The following is a 20,226-nucleotide window of genomic DNA, read 5'->3' as shown; positions in this document are numbered from 1 at the left end:
AAGATAGTAAAGACATCATAAAATGAATGTGGCTCCAGTGGTTTAACCTCGATTTTATGAAGTGATGTGAGTGCTTTGTTTGCTAAAAAAAAACATATTTTTTTATCAATCTCCAACACGCATGCATTGTGGTGCTTTCGTGAATTTTTTTTTTTTTTTTTCAAAGCAAACAAATCGAGGTTAAAGAGGGACAGAAAGCTCTCAGATTTCAGATTTCATTAAAAAGATCTTCATTTGTGTTCCAAAGATGAATGAAAGTCTTACGGGTTTGAAACTACATGAAGTTGAAGTAATTAATGACAGAATTTAAAATGTTTTGGGTGAACTAACCCTTTAATGTTTTACTGTATTTTACTGTATTTTGATCAAATAAATCCAGCCTTGGTAAGCATAAGAACTTTCTCAAAAACACCTTAATTATTCCAAACTGACACTTAATGTTAATGTTTCCAACACAACACAAGGGGGCGTTGTATTAGGAGTTAAGTGGATAAACACACCTAGGCTATGTGAGATTAAAGGTTTCCTGTAAATTTGCTGTAAAGTGCAGGCCAGTGTGACAGCCTATGCACACTGCTGAATTATAACCTATATTTACAGGCTATTGACTAATAGCTGTACTAGATTAATGACTGATGTAAGTCAACCTCAATCCTCTCACTCAGCTAAAGATACTCCCAATGCAAATGCAATGAGATTAGAATGACGCAAGAACTATTCAAGCTGCTGGACTCAAACTCTGCAGCAAGTATTTGTGCTCAAGTGTGTGTACCCACCGATGAGGAAGCACGTTTGACAATAAAGAACATCATCATAAAAGAATAAAATTAAAAAAAAAATTAAAAAACATGTTATAGTGGTGCTTACCAGTGCAAAACTCGCATGTTAATCGTCTGCAAGGTAAAAATCTTTAAGTCTGTTTTATGGAAGGAATTAATTGTGTTTGGAGCACAAACAGGTAAATTATGCCTGAAACATAATGTACACAAGTACATGTAGATACAAACACTTTTAGCTACACAAATCTGAACAAATTTGCCACCGCGCTTTCAGTTAAAAAAACTGCCAGAGGAACAATAAAGAGAATCTTGCTGAGCAAGTCAGTTAAAAGTTAGTTTAATTGTTGACATGTTTCTAGCCAGATACCTGAAGCAACACAGGCAGTTTAATGACGTTTGGTGACATTGAAAGGTTTGTCACACAATTGTTCAAGCATTCTGCATTTATATACTGAGGGTCTTTCTGGCCTTATGGATGGGAGTTTAGAATAAACCCCTAACCCTAAACATGTGCACCATTAACATAATACTGCTGTTTAGTTTACTGTCGACATTGGCCTGTTAATAAAACGACAAATGACATTCTCAGAATCGGGCATTTATTAAATGATACAATACAATAGCAACATACAACAAACCTTGGTCAAGGATGCTTTAAGTACCACATCTGTCAAGATGTTTTACAATGTAAAATGCAGCATTAAGCACCACTTAGCAGCATAAGAAAATCTTTTCACTTCATGAATAAATAAATCATTTAGAAATATTCAGTCATGGTTGCTGCTAAACTGAACGTCTCTCATACTAATTTGGGTAATAGCCCATTCTTACATCTGTAATTATATATTTTGAAATATAATTGTGCCATTTAGCATATGGAATAAATGTAATGCAATGCTAACACTGGTTGAGGTTTGGTTGAACAATGCATGTAAATAATAATACTTTTAACATTCAGCACCCTGAGATTTTAAAATGTATCAGTCTAATATCCTGTGACTGTAAGACTCTGTTCATAAAGTATTTCACTGCCTGTGTATATGATTCCATAGGTTAAATAGAAGTCAATTAAATACCTTGACTACATGGAAATATACAGTGTACAATAAATAGAATTGATATCTCTTCAAAGTTTCTCTTTAGCTGTTTAGATGTCTTTGAAGACAGATTAATCATCCCATCTAAGGGAACATTAGCAATCAAAAATAAAGTGCTTTATTTGAGGGTTTAACAAACGAAATAATAAAAGTCTTTGTTGTTCACCATAACATCATTGTCAATGCTTCGTATTCTTTTGTTTATTGGCCCTGTTGCTTATTTTAGGAGACACTTGCCATTCAGTCAAGCCATTGCACATGTTCTTTAGGTTTCCTGGTCCATGTGGCTCTTTGTATGGTGGTTGTTTAGTAATCACAACCATGTTGTCTCCTTGACTTTCAACACTCTCCATGAAACTCTGAAGATCTTTCAGTTTAGCTTGCGCTGTTTGATTTGTGCAGTTCTCCACGGATCCTGGTTGAGATTCCATTGACGTTCTTGTTACCTGTTTTGCTAGTGTGCTCTCACAGATAACAGCAACAGTTTCATCAGATTGATCATCATTTTTAAAATCTTCCTCAACAGAGCTACATTTGTCCATTTCATTTTCTGTGTCTCCTTCGACCTCATCCTCAATCTTTACCTTTGGCACATTGGCCTTTTCCTCAGGCTGGTCCTCGTCCTGTCCTGTGTTTGATGTCCCATCTTCCTCGGCATCGTCCTTTGCAGATCCATCTTGGCTTCCATCAGCATTCTTCTCACTGGCAGACTCTTCATTTGGTGTCTCATCTGACTTTTCACCTTCAGTAGTTTCAGGAGTATGATCTTTATTTGATTCACTACCATCTTCTGCAGACTTGTCTTCTGTACTCTCTTCCCCAGCCTCAGTTTCTGCTCTGTTGTCACCTGATTCGGTTTCCTCACCAGTTTCTGTCATCTCATTCTCTTTTTCCACCTCCGCATCCATACCACTGTTTTCTGAATTTGCTGCATCTCCTTTAAGACTGTCTTTCTCCTCACCATCCTCTTCTGTATCTCCTTTTTCAGTCTCTTCCTCAACAAACTCTACTTCCTCTTTCCCCTCAGTTTCACCATTTACCACTTCTTTCGCATGCTCACCTTCTTTCTCCTCCTCATCTTCACCACCTTCCACATCAACAGACTCTCTTTTGTCATTTGTTTCCTCTTCAATTTGATCTCTTTTCTCAGAGTCTAAAGATACATATTTTATGCTGTTTGTGTTTTCACCATCTACTGCATTGAGAGCACCATCTGGCTCTTCTTGATCTGCCGTCTCAACATCATGGCCTCTGGTAACATCTTTCGTATCTTCTACCTCTTCATGAACCACTTCTAAGTTGTTTTCTTCAGTCAAGTTGGTTGTGCGTTGTTCTTCCAGCTTCAATTCTAAAGGTTTGGCTGGATCCTTTTTCATTTGTAAAATTTTCCGCAGATCAAATTCCATCATAACTGGAGCCAAACTCAAAGCCTGAGCTTGCTGGACTGCCCTTGACGCCATTTTCTTTTTCATGCATGCATCGCATGGGCAGTATTCATCGTCACTGCGTTGATCACTGTATTCAGTACCAGATGCAGTGTAATTTTCCTCACTCCTTGACATGGTGATGGACTTGTGATGGCGCATGACCCGAAAACGCTTGCGTCGCTGCTCAGTCTGGGCTGTAGACTCTCTCGACAGAGCATTTCCCGGAGGTCTCGGACCCCTACCAGCCCGACTTTGGATTTTTTGCAATTCTCTGTGAATACTTGATTGAATCCGTTTGTGTACTTCCTCTTTCAGTTCGCTGATCATTGTATCGAGCATCTCGTTGTCATCCAAATCCCACCTCACTTTGAACTCTGCCATGGCATCTGCATAATGTAACATGAACTGCTTTTCTAGCTTTTTTAATAAGCTCAGTACCCAAACAGGATCTGGGTCCTGTGAAACTCTTTTAATTAGCGGAGCTCTCTGAACAGACGGTGGAGTTCCTGAGCTTGTATTTTCTTGAGATTTCGTTGTGTTACTCTCATTCCCAGAGCTTGTTTGTGGTGTTTGATCTGATTCTTTCTTATTATCACTGCTTTCAACATCTTCTTCGTGTAATATGCCATTTTCTTTGTCATCATCCAGTTGTGTATTTACTGGACTCCCCTGTACTCGCTCTGCAATGTCTGGAGTTACTGGATCTGAGAGAACTTTGAATGGATCTAAAGATTCACATGCAGGAGCTGTAGACTTTTCCTCATTTTCTTCTTCATCTTTATCTTCCACTGATGCCTCTTGTTCGGCAATTGGCGGTATTGTGCCATGAGTGGTCTCTATTTTTCCTACTACGCCATTCATGCTACCTTTAACAGAGCCGGTGGAGCCGCTGCTAACATCAACCCCAGATGAAGACCGTGGGTTGAATTCACCCTCGGCGAAGTGATGTTCCATTGTGTTCTGCTTTTTCTGTTCACCCTCAGAGGGCTTTTGGAGCCAGAGCGACTGTAGGATCATCATGATTTCATTATATTTACGTTGCTTTTCGTTTTTAGAGTCTGAGTCAATCAATCGTAAATTTGCAAGGCAGTCCAACAGCCCTTGAGCAGACTGGCTTAATTTTCTGCCATAAACAGGGGAGACTTCAGGTAAACTACTGGATCTGTCTAATTTTGGACCCAGCAAAACCTTCATGACCTGAACCGAAGAATGGCACTGCTTTTGTAAACCGTCTTGTTTGGTTAATGCTTCAGGGTCGGGATCCATTTCATGAGTTTCCAATTGTGCTTTTTCACCGCAACTGTCGTTGGTCTCCTGCTGGATATAATTCTCACCTGCTTGATCCTCCTGAGGTTCCCCAACCTCAATTATGCTTTCTGGTGCATGAGAAGTGTCCTCATCACCTTGAGCCAGGCTCATATATTCAGTGAGTTCGACATCCATTTCATAAACATGGCCTTCAATGGGAATCTTCCTAAGCCAGTCATTCACAACTTCTGTAGGGGAAGCGTTCGGTAAGAATGACGGCATCAGTTCCTTGTTGTTGCACTCCAATGATATGCTGACTTCCTCGTGCTTGCTCCTGCTACTTTTTTTGCTTTTATTTTCTACCTTGTCAACATTTTTGCTGGAGACAACTGAGTTTGATCCTCTACTCACTGGTCTTGCATTACCAATAATATCTCTCAACAAATCTGCTGCTGAAAGTGCCTGAGATAAAACACTGTTGCTTGAGGAATCAGGATGCTTGACTGATGTTTTTTTCTTGTTTGGCATCTCTTGTGGTAGACTTCTACAATTTTGGGAAATATCAGACATTACAGCTGAATTTGGCCTGGATGTATCATTTTTCACAGATCTTCTGTCTGATGAGGATGATTTAAGATACTTAACCATGCCCCTATCATTATCGCAGTTATATTTTATATTCAGTCCATTTATTTCCAAACATTGGGAAGAACATTTAGATCTTTTATCATTCTCTCTAGTACTTTGGACATTTTTAGACTTCATCGAATGTTCAGAGGCTTTTGAAGAATGTAAACAGTCACTTGCTGGTGTAGCTTTTCCAGATGCTGTTTCACTTTGGTCATGTTTTGAGGATGTTTTAGTCATTTCTGCATGGCTGGTGTTGTTGAGAGCTTCAAAATCGCTTCCTTTCATAACTGTATTTTTAGCACTTCCCTGTGAAACTCTGGAGGGTGTCTTACTTTGTAAAGATGACAGTGACAAAGTGGAGGGCACTCTGATGTTGTTTTCATTTAACTGGCTTCCAGACTTGCTTTTCTTCAGTTCTGCTGACATAATACTTTCAGCTGAGACAGGCGAGAGGACTTGAACAGGAGCCTTGTAGTTCATGTGATGGGACTTTTGGGGTCTGTCTGAAATTGCAGAATTCACAGACACTTCTGTATTTGGCCTTTCCTCAAGATCCACTCCATTTACATTCTCTATCTTATGTCCACCGTCCTCTGTGGTGGCTGACATGCCACTGATTGATCGTTCATCAAAGTCATCACCCTTGTGTTCTTCTCCTAGTCGGATAGAAACAGACGCTGTTGATGTTGGGCTTAGAGGCTCATCAAACTGGTTGCCTGAAGACTTAATGTTATTGATAAGAGATTTAGCTGACAGTTTTGATTTTCCTGACAAGCTCTCTTCAGATTCATCTTTGGCATCCTCTTTTTGCTTCTCAGGATCTGTCTCTCTCAAATTACCACTTGAGGAGCTGTAACAATTACATTTACTGGATCTTTGGGATTGCGAGGATACATTAGAGCTTACTGACATCCCACTTGTTGCTCGGCTATTAGTCTTAATTTTAGTGTCATGGTTTGATCTAGGAGATGGAGACCTCTTTGTCCTAGACAATGGAGTGGTCACAGTTAAGGCATTTTGTGTCATGCTTTTGCCATTATCCACTTCCTGGAAGGCAGGGCTATTTGCACCGGATTTGACGGATCTTTCAGAGCAGGCATTAGACTTTTCTGAGGTCTGAGACATTGTGCTGGTAGCTCTCTTTGACTCACTTTTTGGAGCTGCACATTCATCAGGTGTTACATAATTTGGTACTGAGGTAACTGTGTTTTCTGAAAAGTTGTGGTTTGATTTGCAGGACCTACAAGACATTGCACTGTTAACTCTTTCCTTAGATTTAGACTCTGTGTGTGAATGCTTTGATGATGCATTTGACTTTACAGAAGTTTTTGAGCATTTGGACAGTGAACTACATAGTCTTTCCTCTGTGGTTAATTCAGTTTCCGGCTCACACTGAACATCAAAACTGATGGACTTCGGAGTGGCTTTGTCTTGTAAGTCGCAACAAGATTTGACAGACCTAGTTGTTTGCTCTGATGTATGTGATGGATGTTCAGAAGATCGGTCTGATTTGTTAGACATGGCACTAGTTGATCTCACTTCTTGAAGAAACACTGTGTCTTGTTCACAATGATTATCTGACGTAGTATGATTTTGAGTAGCAGCACTTTCTGAATTATCACCCTGAGAATTAAGTAACTTTGATGGCACTTCCTCAAAATCATTTGGACTACAAGATCTAGGCGTTTTAGCTTTCTCTGAATGTGCAGATTTTGATTTGTGGGATGTTTTCGATACAGCTGATAAATTTGAATGGGCAGACATTGGACTGACAGCTCTTTCTTGCCTTTTTTCTCCAGCTTCATCTGTCTGGACCAAGGCTGGTGTGAGCTCTCTCTCTGAAATAATAAAGTCTGACCTGGCTGACATTGCTGACGTGGCACTTTTGGTTCTTTCTTCAACACTTTCTGTTTCATTATGTTCATATTTCAATGATTTCCCCACAGAACACATGTCTTGAGCAGAGCGGTTGGACCTTTTGGAGGTTTTTGAAGTAGAAGAGGCATTTGAATTTTTAGACAGTGCAGACTCAGTGCGTTCCCGTGTGGCTTCCACTTCCAATGTATTTTTAACAGGTTCACAGTTTTCATAAGCATTTGAAATGGATGCAGCAGATTTGTTTGAATTCAACATTATGGAATCAGCTTTCTCTGGTTCACTCCCCTCTGGATTCTCAGTCAACATTTTATTCACACCACAGCATGAACATACAGCTGACTTGCCAGATCTTCTTGACACACCTGACATGGCACTCAAAGATCTGTTTTCAGCTTCACCATCACATACCTCCAGAGCATCTGATGCATTGGATCCAGGTTTGTTTATTTTGTCTCTAGATTTACAAGATGCTTGGCTATGTCTAGAAATTGTACTACAAGCTGAACTTGGGGTTATGGCTCCACAGTGACTTGGATGGGATCTGGAGGACACTTTTGAAACTGGAGATGTTGTACACATCCCGTCTTGCTCTACTGGTGCTGCAAAAGTGGTTTTATACTTTTTGAGCTTCAGTGAGTGAACAACACTGCTTGATTCTGTACTGGGAGGTCTGGGGGACAAATAAGATCTTGGTAAAGTCTGGCAACCACAACAATGAACACAATTGGGTTGATCATCACTCTCAAGATGGTCACTTTGAGACCAGTGTGATACTCTCGAGATGCTTGGAGGCAGCTCATCATAATCATCATCCAGATCTTCCTTCAAAGACGCAAGCACTTTGGACGAATTGCTGACTGCAGAAATCGGACGCTCTTCCATGACTTTAATGACCGCACAATGTGGCGTAGGAGAGATTTCAGGTTCTTTATGAGAACATCTACTTTTAATGTGATTCTCACAGCTGTCCTCACAAGATCTCTTGCTCTTTGACGTGATTCCAGCAGATGATACTTCACTCCGATTGCAGCAATGACTTACAGCACGGTATTCTATTCTGGTGTCCCCTTCCTCCATTGTCTGCTGAAAGCATGAGGCCTTTTCCACCACATGCTCAGTGTATTCCCCACTGGAGCGAGAAATTGTGTGCGTACTATCCACCGATGACTTTTTGCTTACAACTCTGTGAGTTGATCCACTGGAACTGGGTGATTTGCAGGTCCCTGGGTCTTTGTGCATGGGGTTTTTCCAGATGTCGTACTCTTGGCAGTGGTTGCAACAGTTCTGACAAAGTGACTCCTCGAGATGCTCCTGATGCAGCTTTGTTGCAAAGGCTTCATCAGTCTCCTCAGATGCAGAGATGGAGTCTGGGTCTGAATACTCAGCTTTAGCTTGAAGATAATCGCCGTCTTTTACAAAGCCAGAGTCATTCTCTTTTTTTGATGACTTCTTGATCTCGGTGGACCACAGCAGAGTCTCATCATTGAAAAGCCGAAAGCGAACCTTCATCTCCACAGAAAGGCTGCCGTCTTTATTAACAAGCACTCTCTTCTCAATGTCATCATTCACTATGGCTTCTTTAACGTAAGGACAGGTGCTGACACAGCCGGACTGTCCTGGTGTCATGCATAATCCATTCTGATAGGACTTTTCTGAAGAAAGAGAGAATCTTGTAGATCTATTACTGGAGTCGGATCTTGGATGGATGATGCTTTTCTTTGTCTCCAGGCCAAAGTTAACTGTTGAAAACAAAATAATAGAAAAAATATTAATAAATTAAGATTAATCACATCTTTTCAACAAGCAACTATATCGACACATATTTGAAACATGCTCTTGATTCACCAGCGCTGACAATACATAACTGCATTTGAGTTGGTGTTGGATGGTTGTTTCACCTTCAGTTTATTATTAGACGTGCATGGGCAGATGGGTTGTTAATCACTAAGATGATTCACCAAAAGCAAATAAATATAAATGATAGTTATCCCGAACTGTGTACACAACACGAACAAATATTTACCATTCTTTTTGCTTTCATGACCTTCACTGCAGATACTAGAGTGAGACCTTGTGCGCATTCCTGGAAGCTTTTCATCTGAGTGCTTCTTCAAGCTTTCCATAAGCAACGGTCTGAAGGGTTCTCGACCCACACAGACCAGCACACTAGGACACTGCATCAGACTCTGAATACTGTCAATCTACGGAGAGCAGTGAATAAACACAAGACAAAATGCATATAATGAGTCAAACCCACTAAGAGACAAATACTTACTATCACTGTCTACATAGGCAATTTAACCTTATTTGTGACTGATCTAATATGTTTAACACAGTTTCACTAATAGATTCATTTTAGAATTGTGAACCCTAAATCATAAAATGGTTCACTCCAATGACAAAATCAGCATATTAATTTATGTAAATATGTAAATTAACCAATTAAACACAAAATGCTGATTTTAAATGGTATAGGAAATAGTTTAACCAATAATGAGAACTCTGGAGTCAATTACTCATCCTCTTAATATTTGTTCAAACCTGTATGGCTTCCATGGAACACAAAAGGGAGATGCTTTGCAGAAAGTTATTTTACTAATGTACATGAGAATTGCATGGGGTTGTCAAACTCGAAACGAAATTTGTTATAAACATTTATTATTCGCTGAAACTCTTGCCCTATAGTGCTCAAATAGTGCATACACACATTCATATGTTTGGTTATGAGACACGCAAAAACCACTGGCAACATTGCCATCAATACAGAATATGTGCATGCATGAAAAAGATTTTAGACAGCTATGGTGGAGGGCAAGTTTTTCAGTAAATAATGACTATTTAATAAAATTTTGGTCCGTTCCTCAGAACACTAGCAAACAAGTCTTATGGATCGTTTTTATCCTTTATAGCGCCGATTGTCACTATATGGAAGAACAATGTAAACATACTTTAATTTCTCCTTTTGTGTTTCACAGAAGAAAGAAAATCATATGTGTGGGAAACTAAATGAGAGTTCACAAATGTTTTGTTTGGGTGAACGAACCCTTAAAGATACATTTAGATACTGTAAGTAGCTAGAACAACTTTTATTTCCCAGGGCTTGCAGTTCTGTCCTGACCTGACACCTGCCTCCTAAAATACTTCACCCGGCTAATTAAAGAATGGCTGAAGAAATGAAATCCTCCCTGACCTTGCGTCCCTCCAGAGTGTAAAGTTTCTTGACGTGACACTGCATTAGCTCTGAAATCTCGTCCATGAAGACGCGAAGACTTCGAGCAGTTCGTCTGCTCAGAATGATGGATCGCCTAATAGCAGGGTCATTGTTTTTCACTAGAACAATCCTTTTGGGGTGCCGATGGTGCTGCTGATGTCCCGATGGGGGTTCCTCAGGTCGGGAGGGCTTCCGGCGAGTATTATGTGGGTGGCTGTGGTGGTGCCAGACAGCGGGCCTTTTCCCGGCAGCTTCTATGTTGATTGGCTTGACGTAGCGGCGGTCTGAGCACAAGTAACAGCCTCCGTCCTCAAACTGCTCTAAATGTTTAATGCTGTGGGTGCCCCTGGGGGTCGTGATAGTACGCACACCAAAAGGCAGAGGAACCTTTTGGGAAAGGTCATCCAATAAGGCATCAAAGCATTTGAAGCTGCGTTTATGGATGGCCATCTTGACCCCTTTGAACTGAGCGTCGCCACTCTTGTAGAAGGTAATTCTCTTGGCTGGGCTGGCCAATTTCACGCTGGAGCAAAAAGACGACGTTGGAGGATGAGGAAACTGTTCATTCTGAAAAAGGGTATCGGCGTCGAAGAAGCCTGGGGCCGCCCTCTGCATCTCTCCTCCACGTCAGTTCAAACTGTGGGGAAGAGTTTGGAAATGTAAATGACATTATCTGTAACTCACAATCAAATTCAATCTCATACATTTAGAAAGAAATTTGATTAAACTGAGACCCTAGTAATGTCTCTGTTGTAGGGTTTGAGAAGAGGTTTCAACAATGTCTCAAATTGTGCTCAGATTTGCCAAGAAATCAGTCTGTAATCAGAATATTTAATCTAAACTCAAACAATTCTCATCAATATCTCCCAAGACCAAATCCACATTAATTTCATGGCTCTAGTCTTGCCATATGTCAACAATGACTCAATGTCTCTATTCTTTGATTCTATTATCTATTCTGCCAAGGAATAGGAGAAACGTGAGACAAAGTGAGATACTTAAATGAAATATAATTGAGAACTCTTCTAGGAACAGAACATTAAGATCAAGCCTAAAGCCCCGTTCACACTAAGAATGGTAACTATAAAGATAACTGGTCACACTTTGGCTTAGGGGGGTACAATTCTCACAATTAACTAACTATTAACTATGACTTTTGCCTCAAACTCCTGCTTATTAATTACTGCTTATTAATTATTAGTATAGTAGTTGTTTAATTTTAGGTATTGGGTAGGAATTGGGTAGGATTAGGGATGTAGAATATGGTCATGCAGAATAAGGTATTAATATGTGCTTAATAAGTACTAATGAACTGCCAATACCCTAGTAATATGCATACAAATAAGCAACTTGTTAACAGTGAGAATTGGACACTAAACTAAAGTGTTAGCAGATTACTATATTAGCGTCCAAACTAGTGGACGATATCATTCAGTTTATTATAACTTAAGCGTCCTCTTCTGTTTTAAATGCTTGAGTTCTTTTAAGTCTGGTGGATTGGCTGTTATGTTTTTATCATTCATCAGCTGGAAAAAATCTTTCTGAAAGGGATTTCAACAATATAATTTCTCTGTTCTGTAATTGTTAAAGTTGTGGTGTGAAATCTGCTATTCTTTTATTTTTTAGATTTTTTTTAGAACAGTGTCTTACTGTCTTTATTGGTATCATTTTAGTTATCTTTGGTGTGAAAGGGCATTCAGATATGTCGGGTATCTCAAGCTAAGACAGGTAATCAGTCTTCAAACTCTCATTCTGAAATATAGTTGATAAAACATTACTATTGGATAGTGTAAGTATGGGATAATCCACGGCTGGCTGTGCATTAAATGACTTTGCAGCACGATGTGGAGGCAAAGAACCACCCTAAAGACATCATACACTATCACAAAATAATGTGGGAATACCATGGTACTTTGATCTATACAGTACCATTGAACGGTATGATTAGCATATTCATACAATGAACCATGGCCTTATCATTGTACTCCAAAATACCAAAGAACACCATGGTATTACAGAAAACACAGATATTGTGATGCAATCCAGTCATGCCATGAGGACTCAGTCAAACTTGTATTAAACTATTACACTTTAGATGGCATGTGATGTCATGTAGCATAAGCAACAGTAAAGCTAGGCCCCAGTTCAGAGGTTAATCTCATGCACGTTGAGAAACAGTTACAGACTATCTTAAATTGCATTTAGTACTTAGTCCTTAATAGGCAACTTTAATCCAACATTTAAAGAAGTTCAAGTGCATCATCTCTGAGCAAAGTTTATGTATCAAACTGAGAGCAAAGATAGTTTTACCAGATTTCTTATAACAAAATTTCAAAAAAAATAAAAGTGTACCTGGAGGAAAAAAACATTTAATGACAGTATCTTAACATAGTATCTTTTATTTGTATAAAATGTAGATCATTTATCTATATTTGACCACACAAGCCATGCCATATTGCCTCAAGCTCATGTTTTCACTAAACAATTAGCTTTAACAATAATATATATATATATATATAGACGTATTTAAGCAATTTAGACGGTTAAAATAGCATAGTTCTGTAGCCCAGCTCAATCTAAAAAAGTATATTATATGAAACAATATACTTACATTTACAGAATACATTATCCTATCTGATGCTAAAAAAAAACAGTATAAAAAATGAAAAATAACAATAAAATCTGACTATACAGAGCAGTGTTCCAGGTAGCATCCAAGCAAACGACTGCAGTGACACAGGTTTACAAGCCCTCCCACAAATAGTCGGGCCACTAATCAAGGCCATTGGCAGCTAAGGATAGAACGAAAAGCTTCTTTAATCATCTTGAGATTTCACTGAACTCTAGGGGAGTGTAAGACACATGACAGCGACACCAGGATTGCATAAACAGAGATGCGCAGAGCTACGAGACGTCTGCTTTTTGACCACAGACATAGAGGTAGAAAATACATCTCTCCAGTTCTCAACTGCTTATATCTGATGACTGACATAACATGCCACTCCTGTTAGTATAGTCATTTGAAACAACTACAAACAATCACAAGACACTATACTTATTGGTGAATCTCACAAATATCCATGTTACACTTTTTTTTTTACAATATTACAATGATACATATAATTTTATGTAACTTAATTATATAACAATTACACTTCTGTCAGGACCACTACCGTCAAATACGATTGACAATTAGCATACAGTTTGGATTGGCGGTATGGTTCTGTTCTGGGCGAGAACTCCGTGCGCATCCATGCAGGCTAGCATGGATAAGAGCAGGGAGAGCAGCAATAACCCCCCTTAGGGTAAACAGAACAGAACCAACATGAATGTTTGCAAATATATTTAATTCAAGATTTTAAAGTACAACATAATTCGAGAATTTATTCTGATTCAAGGGGAATCAGAATGCCAAATCCTGACTGGGCGAGAGGAGGAGCTGGGGAAGGAGGAGGGTAATTAGCTCATATTAGCTACTATATATATATATATATATAGTACATATACACAGACAAACACATATGTATTATTTACAAACTTTTGTGTTAGATGCGATTAATCGCTTTGACAGCACTAAATTATATAATTATATTTTAATTTTCTTTCATTATATTTGGGGGTGAAATATACCCTGATATGTTCTTAACATGCTTCATGAAATTCAGATTTGACATAGGCTACACATCAGGCAATTTAACTTAAATATAGAATCTGTAATGACAACATAGCAGATTTGAACTCTTCATAGAATAAATTGAGCGTCAGCGTCAGTTCTGGCAGGCCAGGTAGTCAAGACGCTGCTAATGCTATTTGCTAACAACACTGTCCCGTCAGCTGATCTGCTTCAGCTGAGCTGCATTAGCTGGTTAACTCCCCTCGCTGCTCAATGGCCAAGCTCAAACAAGGCGCCCTATTTAAAGCGCATTCAGTTTGCTCATACATGCTTGCTGCTCGCTTCTGCTGCCCGCCACCTCCCCAGCTCCTCCTTATGCATAACGTGGCATTTGCTTTATGTCATGTTGCCTGCTCTGTTCACAGGGGGATAGTTTAGCTCTCACAGTCCCAAACTGTGAGCGTTCCCTAATGCTGCTGCTGCTGTCCTCTGACTCTCTGCTATTTCATGGTGCTCATGAAAGGTCAGAGGACTCCCTGAACAGAGCCATACCGCCAAATTTCAATTCAGGAACATCAACTGTTTGCAATCTATTCAATAAAAATTCTTAATTATTTTTATTGTCTGTGTGTTCTTGACTTAATGGACCTGACAGAACTGACTGCATAGAGAATATTCCGTGTGAACCTTCCTCATGGTTTGAAAATTAATGCTCCTAATAATATTAAACTGGTACTTACAGTAATTCAAACTGATTTATTTTCATTTTCTAAGGACACCTTGAGATGAAAGTGAATGTAAATAGTGCCTATGGCTGCTTACTCTCTCAGAATCCTGCAGTGTCATACTATAACCATTTAGCACTTTTAATATTTTATGCAGTTTTTAATTTGTAACAGAAGTAAGAGCTTTACTAGACATTTAAAACTAGACATTTTCTGTATAAAATGATGAGGAGTGATGCTTGTTGTGCATGCTCAGGTATTGTCGATGGTTGCCAACACACTGCTATAGAGTTGCTAAGGTGTTCGGAGTGGTTACCAAGGCGTTGCTAGGGTGTTCCAGGCTATTGCATACTGGCCAACACTAAACTTTACCATAGTGTAACAGGACATGAGTGATTGTTGCTCACTCTAGTACTGCCAAAGCACAGGCTTACTGTAATCTCAGGAAAAGACAGCACATCCTCTGTACTCCTAAGTGACCCACTGTTACGCGCAAGCTGAGGGAACATTAATAGGGATGTTTTTAACGTTCTATGTTTGATTTCGACGCTGCCAATTCTTGCAATGGCAGACAGACACACACATATGTATTTTTTACAAACGTTTGTGTTAGATGCGATTAATCGCTTTGACAGCACTAAGTTATATCATTATATTTTTTAATTTTCTTTCATTATATTTGGGGGTGAAATATACCCTGATATGTTCTTAACATGCTTCATGAAATTCAGATTTGACATACACATCAGGCAATTTAACTTAAATATATAATCTGTAATGACAACATAGCAGATTTGAACTCTTCATAGAATAACTGACTGCATAGAGAATATTACGTGTGAACCTTCCTCATGGTTTGAAAATTAATGCTCCTAATAATATTAAACTGGTACTTAATTCAAACTGATTTATTTTCATTTTCTAAGGACACCTTGAGATGAAAGTGAATGTAAATAGTGCCTATGGCTGCTTACTCTCTCAGAATCCCGCAGTGCCATACTATAACCATTTAGCACTTTTAATATTTTATGCAGTTTTTAATTTATAACAGAAGTAAGAGCTTTACTAGACATTTAAAACTAGACATTTTCTGTATAAAATGATGAGGAGTGATGCTTGTTGTACATGCTCAGGTATAGTCGATGGTTGCCAAGAAATTGCTATAGAGTTGCTAATGTGTTCGGAGTGGTTACCAAGGCGTTTCTAGGGTGTTCCAGGCTATTGCTTACATGCCAATGTAATTTAAAAACTAAACTTTACCATAGTGTAACAGGACATGAGTGATTGTTGCTCACTCTAGTACTGCCAAAGCACAGGCTTACTGTAATCTCAGGAAAAGACAGCACATCCTCTGTACTCCTAAGTGACCCACTGTTACGCGCAAGCTGAGGGAACATTAATACGGATGTTTTAACGTTCTATGTTTGATTTCGACGCTGCCAATTCTTGCAATGGCACACCAAGCACAGAGCTCATTTAGAGCTAATTAATTACTAAACACCTCTGAGAGGTGTATATTTTTGACACTAATTATAAATCTCTAAAGGTTAAATTAACAGTTGAAAGTGCTACACATGATTTCTACAATTAGTAAGTGAGAACTTGGCAGCCCATTGGGAGAAACCTGCAATACAACACTGTCAGATTACTGAGACACGTTTAAGACTCATGGGATATGTAGGAGAAGAGGGAGAGGACGCGAAAACAGCTTTAACAGATCTGTTCAATATCATTTAAATAATTAGCAAAGAATTTAACTGTGTAAAATGATTTCCATAATGCCTATAAAAGGCCTATAATAACCAAGATCGTTAACGTTTAATTAATATACTTAACAGCCTTAGATATTAGTCACTTTTCAACATAAAAACATTCTGTAATGAGAATTGTAAATATGACTACATAATAAGAAATGCTTTATATAATGCGACAGCTAGCCTACACTCATAGCATTTGTAACCACTGACACTGACATTCAAAGCAAGGCATCAGTTCATCTGCTGGTAACATCTTTGTGAAACATATTAACAGCTCTCACACAAATAATCCATTGCATTTTCCCATCCATTTTAGCTTAGACCTCTTACTTCACACTGCAAAAAAAAAAAAAAAAAAAAAAAAAAAGACTGTCTTCTTCAGTATTTTTATCTTCAGTACAGTTTCTAAACATTCTTAAATCAAGGTACATTTACTTGAGATGCAAAATCACTTGTAATAAGTTTTACATTAAATCACTGGTTTTGAGTTCAAAATTAAAATAGTTTAAGCTTAACAAAAGAACAAATATCTGCCAATGGGGTCAGAGAAATAAACTTAAAGGGTTAGTTCACCCAAAAATGAAAATTCTGTCATTAAAGGATTAGTTCACATCAGAATTAAAATTTCCTGATAATTTACTCACCCCCACATCATCCAAGATAGTGATGTCTTTCTTTCTTCAGTCGAAAAGAAATTAAGTTTTTTTTCCAGGATTTTTCTCCATATAGTGGACTTGAACAGTTATCAACAGGTTGAAGGTCCAAATTGCAGTTTCAATGCAGCTTCAAACAATCCCAGTCGAGGAATAAGGGTCTTATCTAGCGAAACCATCTAACATTTATATGCTTTTTAGCCACAAATGCTCGTCTTGCACTAGCTGTGATGCGCCACACATTACGTAATCACGTTTAAAGGTCACGCGTGACTTAGGTGGAAGTACCGACCTAGTGTTTACAAAGATAAATAAAAGGTAAAACAACTATGTCGGACGATTTTGATGTTGGAGGAGAGTTTTTCGCCCTACCCCACATTTTCCACCTACGTCAGGTTACAGTACCACCTGACCTTTCCAACGTGATTACGTAATGCATGAAGTCGTGGACGCGCAAGACGAGCATTTGTGGTTAAGAGTATATATATTTTTCTTTCATTTAGAAAATCACTTATCGTTTAGCTAGATAAGACCCTTATTCCTCGGCTGGTATCCTGTGAAGCTGAAACTGCAATTTGGACCTTCAACCCGTTGATAACCGTTGAAGTCCACGTTTTCCTCAAAAACCTTAATTTCTTTTCGACTGAATGAAGAAAGACATGAACATCTTGGATGACGTGGGGCTGAGTAAATTATCAGGACATTTTTATTCTGAAGTGAACTAATCCTTTAATTTCACCCTCATGTCGTTCCAAACCCGTAAGACTTTCGTTCATCTTCGGAACACAAATGAAGATCTTTTTGATGAAATCTGAGAGCATTCTGTCCCCAGATAGACTGCAATGTTATTACCACTTTGAAGGCCCAGAAAGGTAGTAAAGACATAAACATTAAAATAGTCCATGTGACTCCAGTGGTTCAACCTTAATATTAATATTGTGAAGCAACGAGAATACTTTTTGTGCGAAAGAAAAGTAAAAAACAAAACAAAAATAATGACTTTATTCAACAGTTTCTTCTCTTTCTTGTCAGTCTCCTACACTTTTCGCGTAGTAAACATAGTGCAGCGCTTCCGGTCAATCTGTTCACCATATAAATGCCTGAACTTCGTATTTTGAGCACTTCTTGCGTTGTTTCTTGCCTCTTCACGATGAATCGCTTAATTTAGTCCTAATTTGTAATTCGCTTTGGACAAAAGCGTCTGCTAAATGATTAAATGTAAAATATAAAGCGAGCGCGTCTCTTCAGAAAATTAGGACTAAACCGCTCAATTCATATGGATTCATTTTACGATCTCTTTATGAACTTTTTGAAGAGTCAAAGTGGTAGTTGCGTAGCTGTCAATGGAGGGACAGAAAGCTCTCAGATTTCATCAAAAAGATCTTCATTTGTGTTCCGAAGATGAACGAAAGTCTTACGGGTTTGGAACGACATGAAGGTGAGTAATTAAAGACAGAATTTTCATTTTTGGGTGAACTATCCCTTTAATTCAAAGGGGAAACAAAATTATTTTTCTTATACCCCTGTGGCAGATATTTTTTATGTTTTAAGCATAAACTCTCTTAATTTTGATATATTTTTCAGAAAACAAGACTTAATATAAGCAATTTTTCATTTAAAGTAAATGTATAATGATTTAAGTTGATTCAATTGTATATTTGTATTGGAGTAAGAAAATCCATTTTTTTTTTTTTTTTTTTTGCATGTTCCACTAAAACCATTAATCTAAAACAGACCTTTTTATTAACAAAACATAGAGCCATCTTGATTCTCTTTCCTAATTCCACACATTGGCTTTACCCTGTAGGCACAGGTTAATTCGCCTCGACTGCCAAATCCTCCGACACCAAACCTCCAAGCTCTGTCGATACTTTTAAAGTAATCCATTTAGAAAATTCAACAGTTTTTCTTACAAAAAGGAGCGCTCCTTCCTCTGGCTCACGCAGGTGAGGATGAAAGCATGGCGTTCCCTCCTGTGAAGAAAGTCACTTTTCACCCACGACGACGAACCACGGACATGCCACAGCTGCATATTGTCTATTCACAGTCATTCATTCCATTAGGCTAATTATCACAGGCAGACCTTCATCCAGAGAGGAGGAGGAGGAGGAGGAGAAGTGGGACTCCTCTGAAAGAGGATTATACTGTGGCCATCTGTGCCAAACGGAATTAACTCTTAGATCTCCAAAAATGAGCAGTTGTTCATGGTTTAGGCATAGAAATGCATACACACGTATAGAAAACTATTGGCCTGTGCTGACCAACAAAAAGTTACACTGAATATGTTGACAATATATACGCTATGTCATGTTAGCAATTTTTATGTTAATGTTATCAACCCAAAATTATTATCAAAAAATGAACAAGGCAAATAGCATGCAATAATCACTTTTTTTTTTTTTTTTAAATATTGTGCTTAGCAGAATATCAAACAACATTATGATTAATAATAATAATAATTTTACATTATAATAAAATATTTATATTAATATAAAATTGTGGCAAATGTAGCAAATTATTAAAATAAAACGACATGATTACCACACAAAACCATTATTTAAAAAATTATAATATGTTGGGTTATATAGCCTATCATGGAAAAATGACATCAATATTAATATTCTTATATTTTATATTCCTTTATAGCGGGGAAACATGTGAATTCAATTTCAATTTCAATTAAATATATTATTATATATTAATCAAATGTATGAAATTATGAATATTATACCTCAACAAGAGTAATTTATTTATGATAATAATACGCACTATACAATGTCAGTATCAAAATGACTTGATATTGAGTCTAATATGTGCAGTATTATCAAATAATGAAAATTATAATCACAATATTGTTATGTCTAAAGTTTACACATAAGCTCGAGTGTGTCTTATTTAACAGAACATAAATCTTCTGGGTTTCCCTGGCAACAAACACAACAGCAGTTGTCTCATGATGGCGTCCATACACGCATTACAGGAGATATCTAGGATGAAGGTAAACCTGCAGCTATTTGCCTTTGACTCTACGGCATTCTCACACAAAAAAACACATTTTATTCCAGCGCGAGATATAAAATCGATGGCTCTTACCTGCGCGCGCACTTGTTGATAGAGGTGAGAAACACGAAGCAGATGCGCGTGATGCATCCGAAGTCACGATACAGTAACGTTACATCTATCACTGACTGTGAAGGACGATTGTGCG

General features: G+C 38.2%; 1 protein-coding gene across 3 annotated transcripts; it reads right to left on the bottom strand.

Moving 5' to 3' along the window:
• Window positions 1-167: 167 nt before the first annotated feature.
• rp1l1a (rp1 like 1a) lies at window positions 168-20,226 on the bottom strand. Of its 3 annotated transcripts, none has more exons than XM_079853699.1 (4): window positions 20,112-20,226; window positions 10,250-10,907; window positions 9,083-9,260; window positions 168-8,798 (listed from the first exon to the last, which is right to left on the bottom strand). In XM_079853699.1, the coding sequence occupies exons 2-4, from the start codon at window positions 10,883-10,885 to the stop codon at window positions 2,056-2,058; spliced, it is 7,557 nt and encodes a 2,518-aa protein (XP_079709825.1). In that variant the 5' UTR covers window positions 10,886-10,907; window positions 20,112-20,226; the 3' UTR covers window positions 168-2,055. The 3 variants fall into 3 exon arrangements, with proteins under 3 accessions (XP_079709825.1, XP_079709826.1, XP_079709827.1); XM_079853700.1 differs by lacking the exon at window positions 20,112-20,226 and adding an exon at window positions 18,932-19,084; XM_079853701.1 differs by lacking the exon at window positions 20,112-20,226 and adding an exon at window positions 12,882-13,060.

This window comes from Squalius cephalus (genome assembly GCF_949319135.1).
Source record: "Squalius cephalus genome assembly, chromosome: 20".
Lineage (NCBI taxonomy): Eukaryota > Metazoa > Chordata > Actinopteri > Cypriniformes > Leuciscidae > Squalius > Squalius cephalus.
The sequence above is the reverse complement of the archived record's forward strand: the minus strand, read 5'-3'. Positions and strand labels throughout refer to the sequence as shown.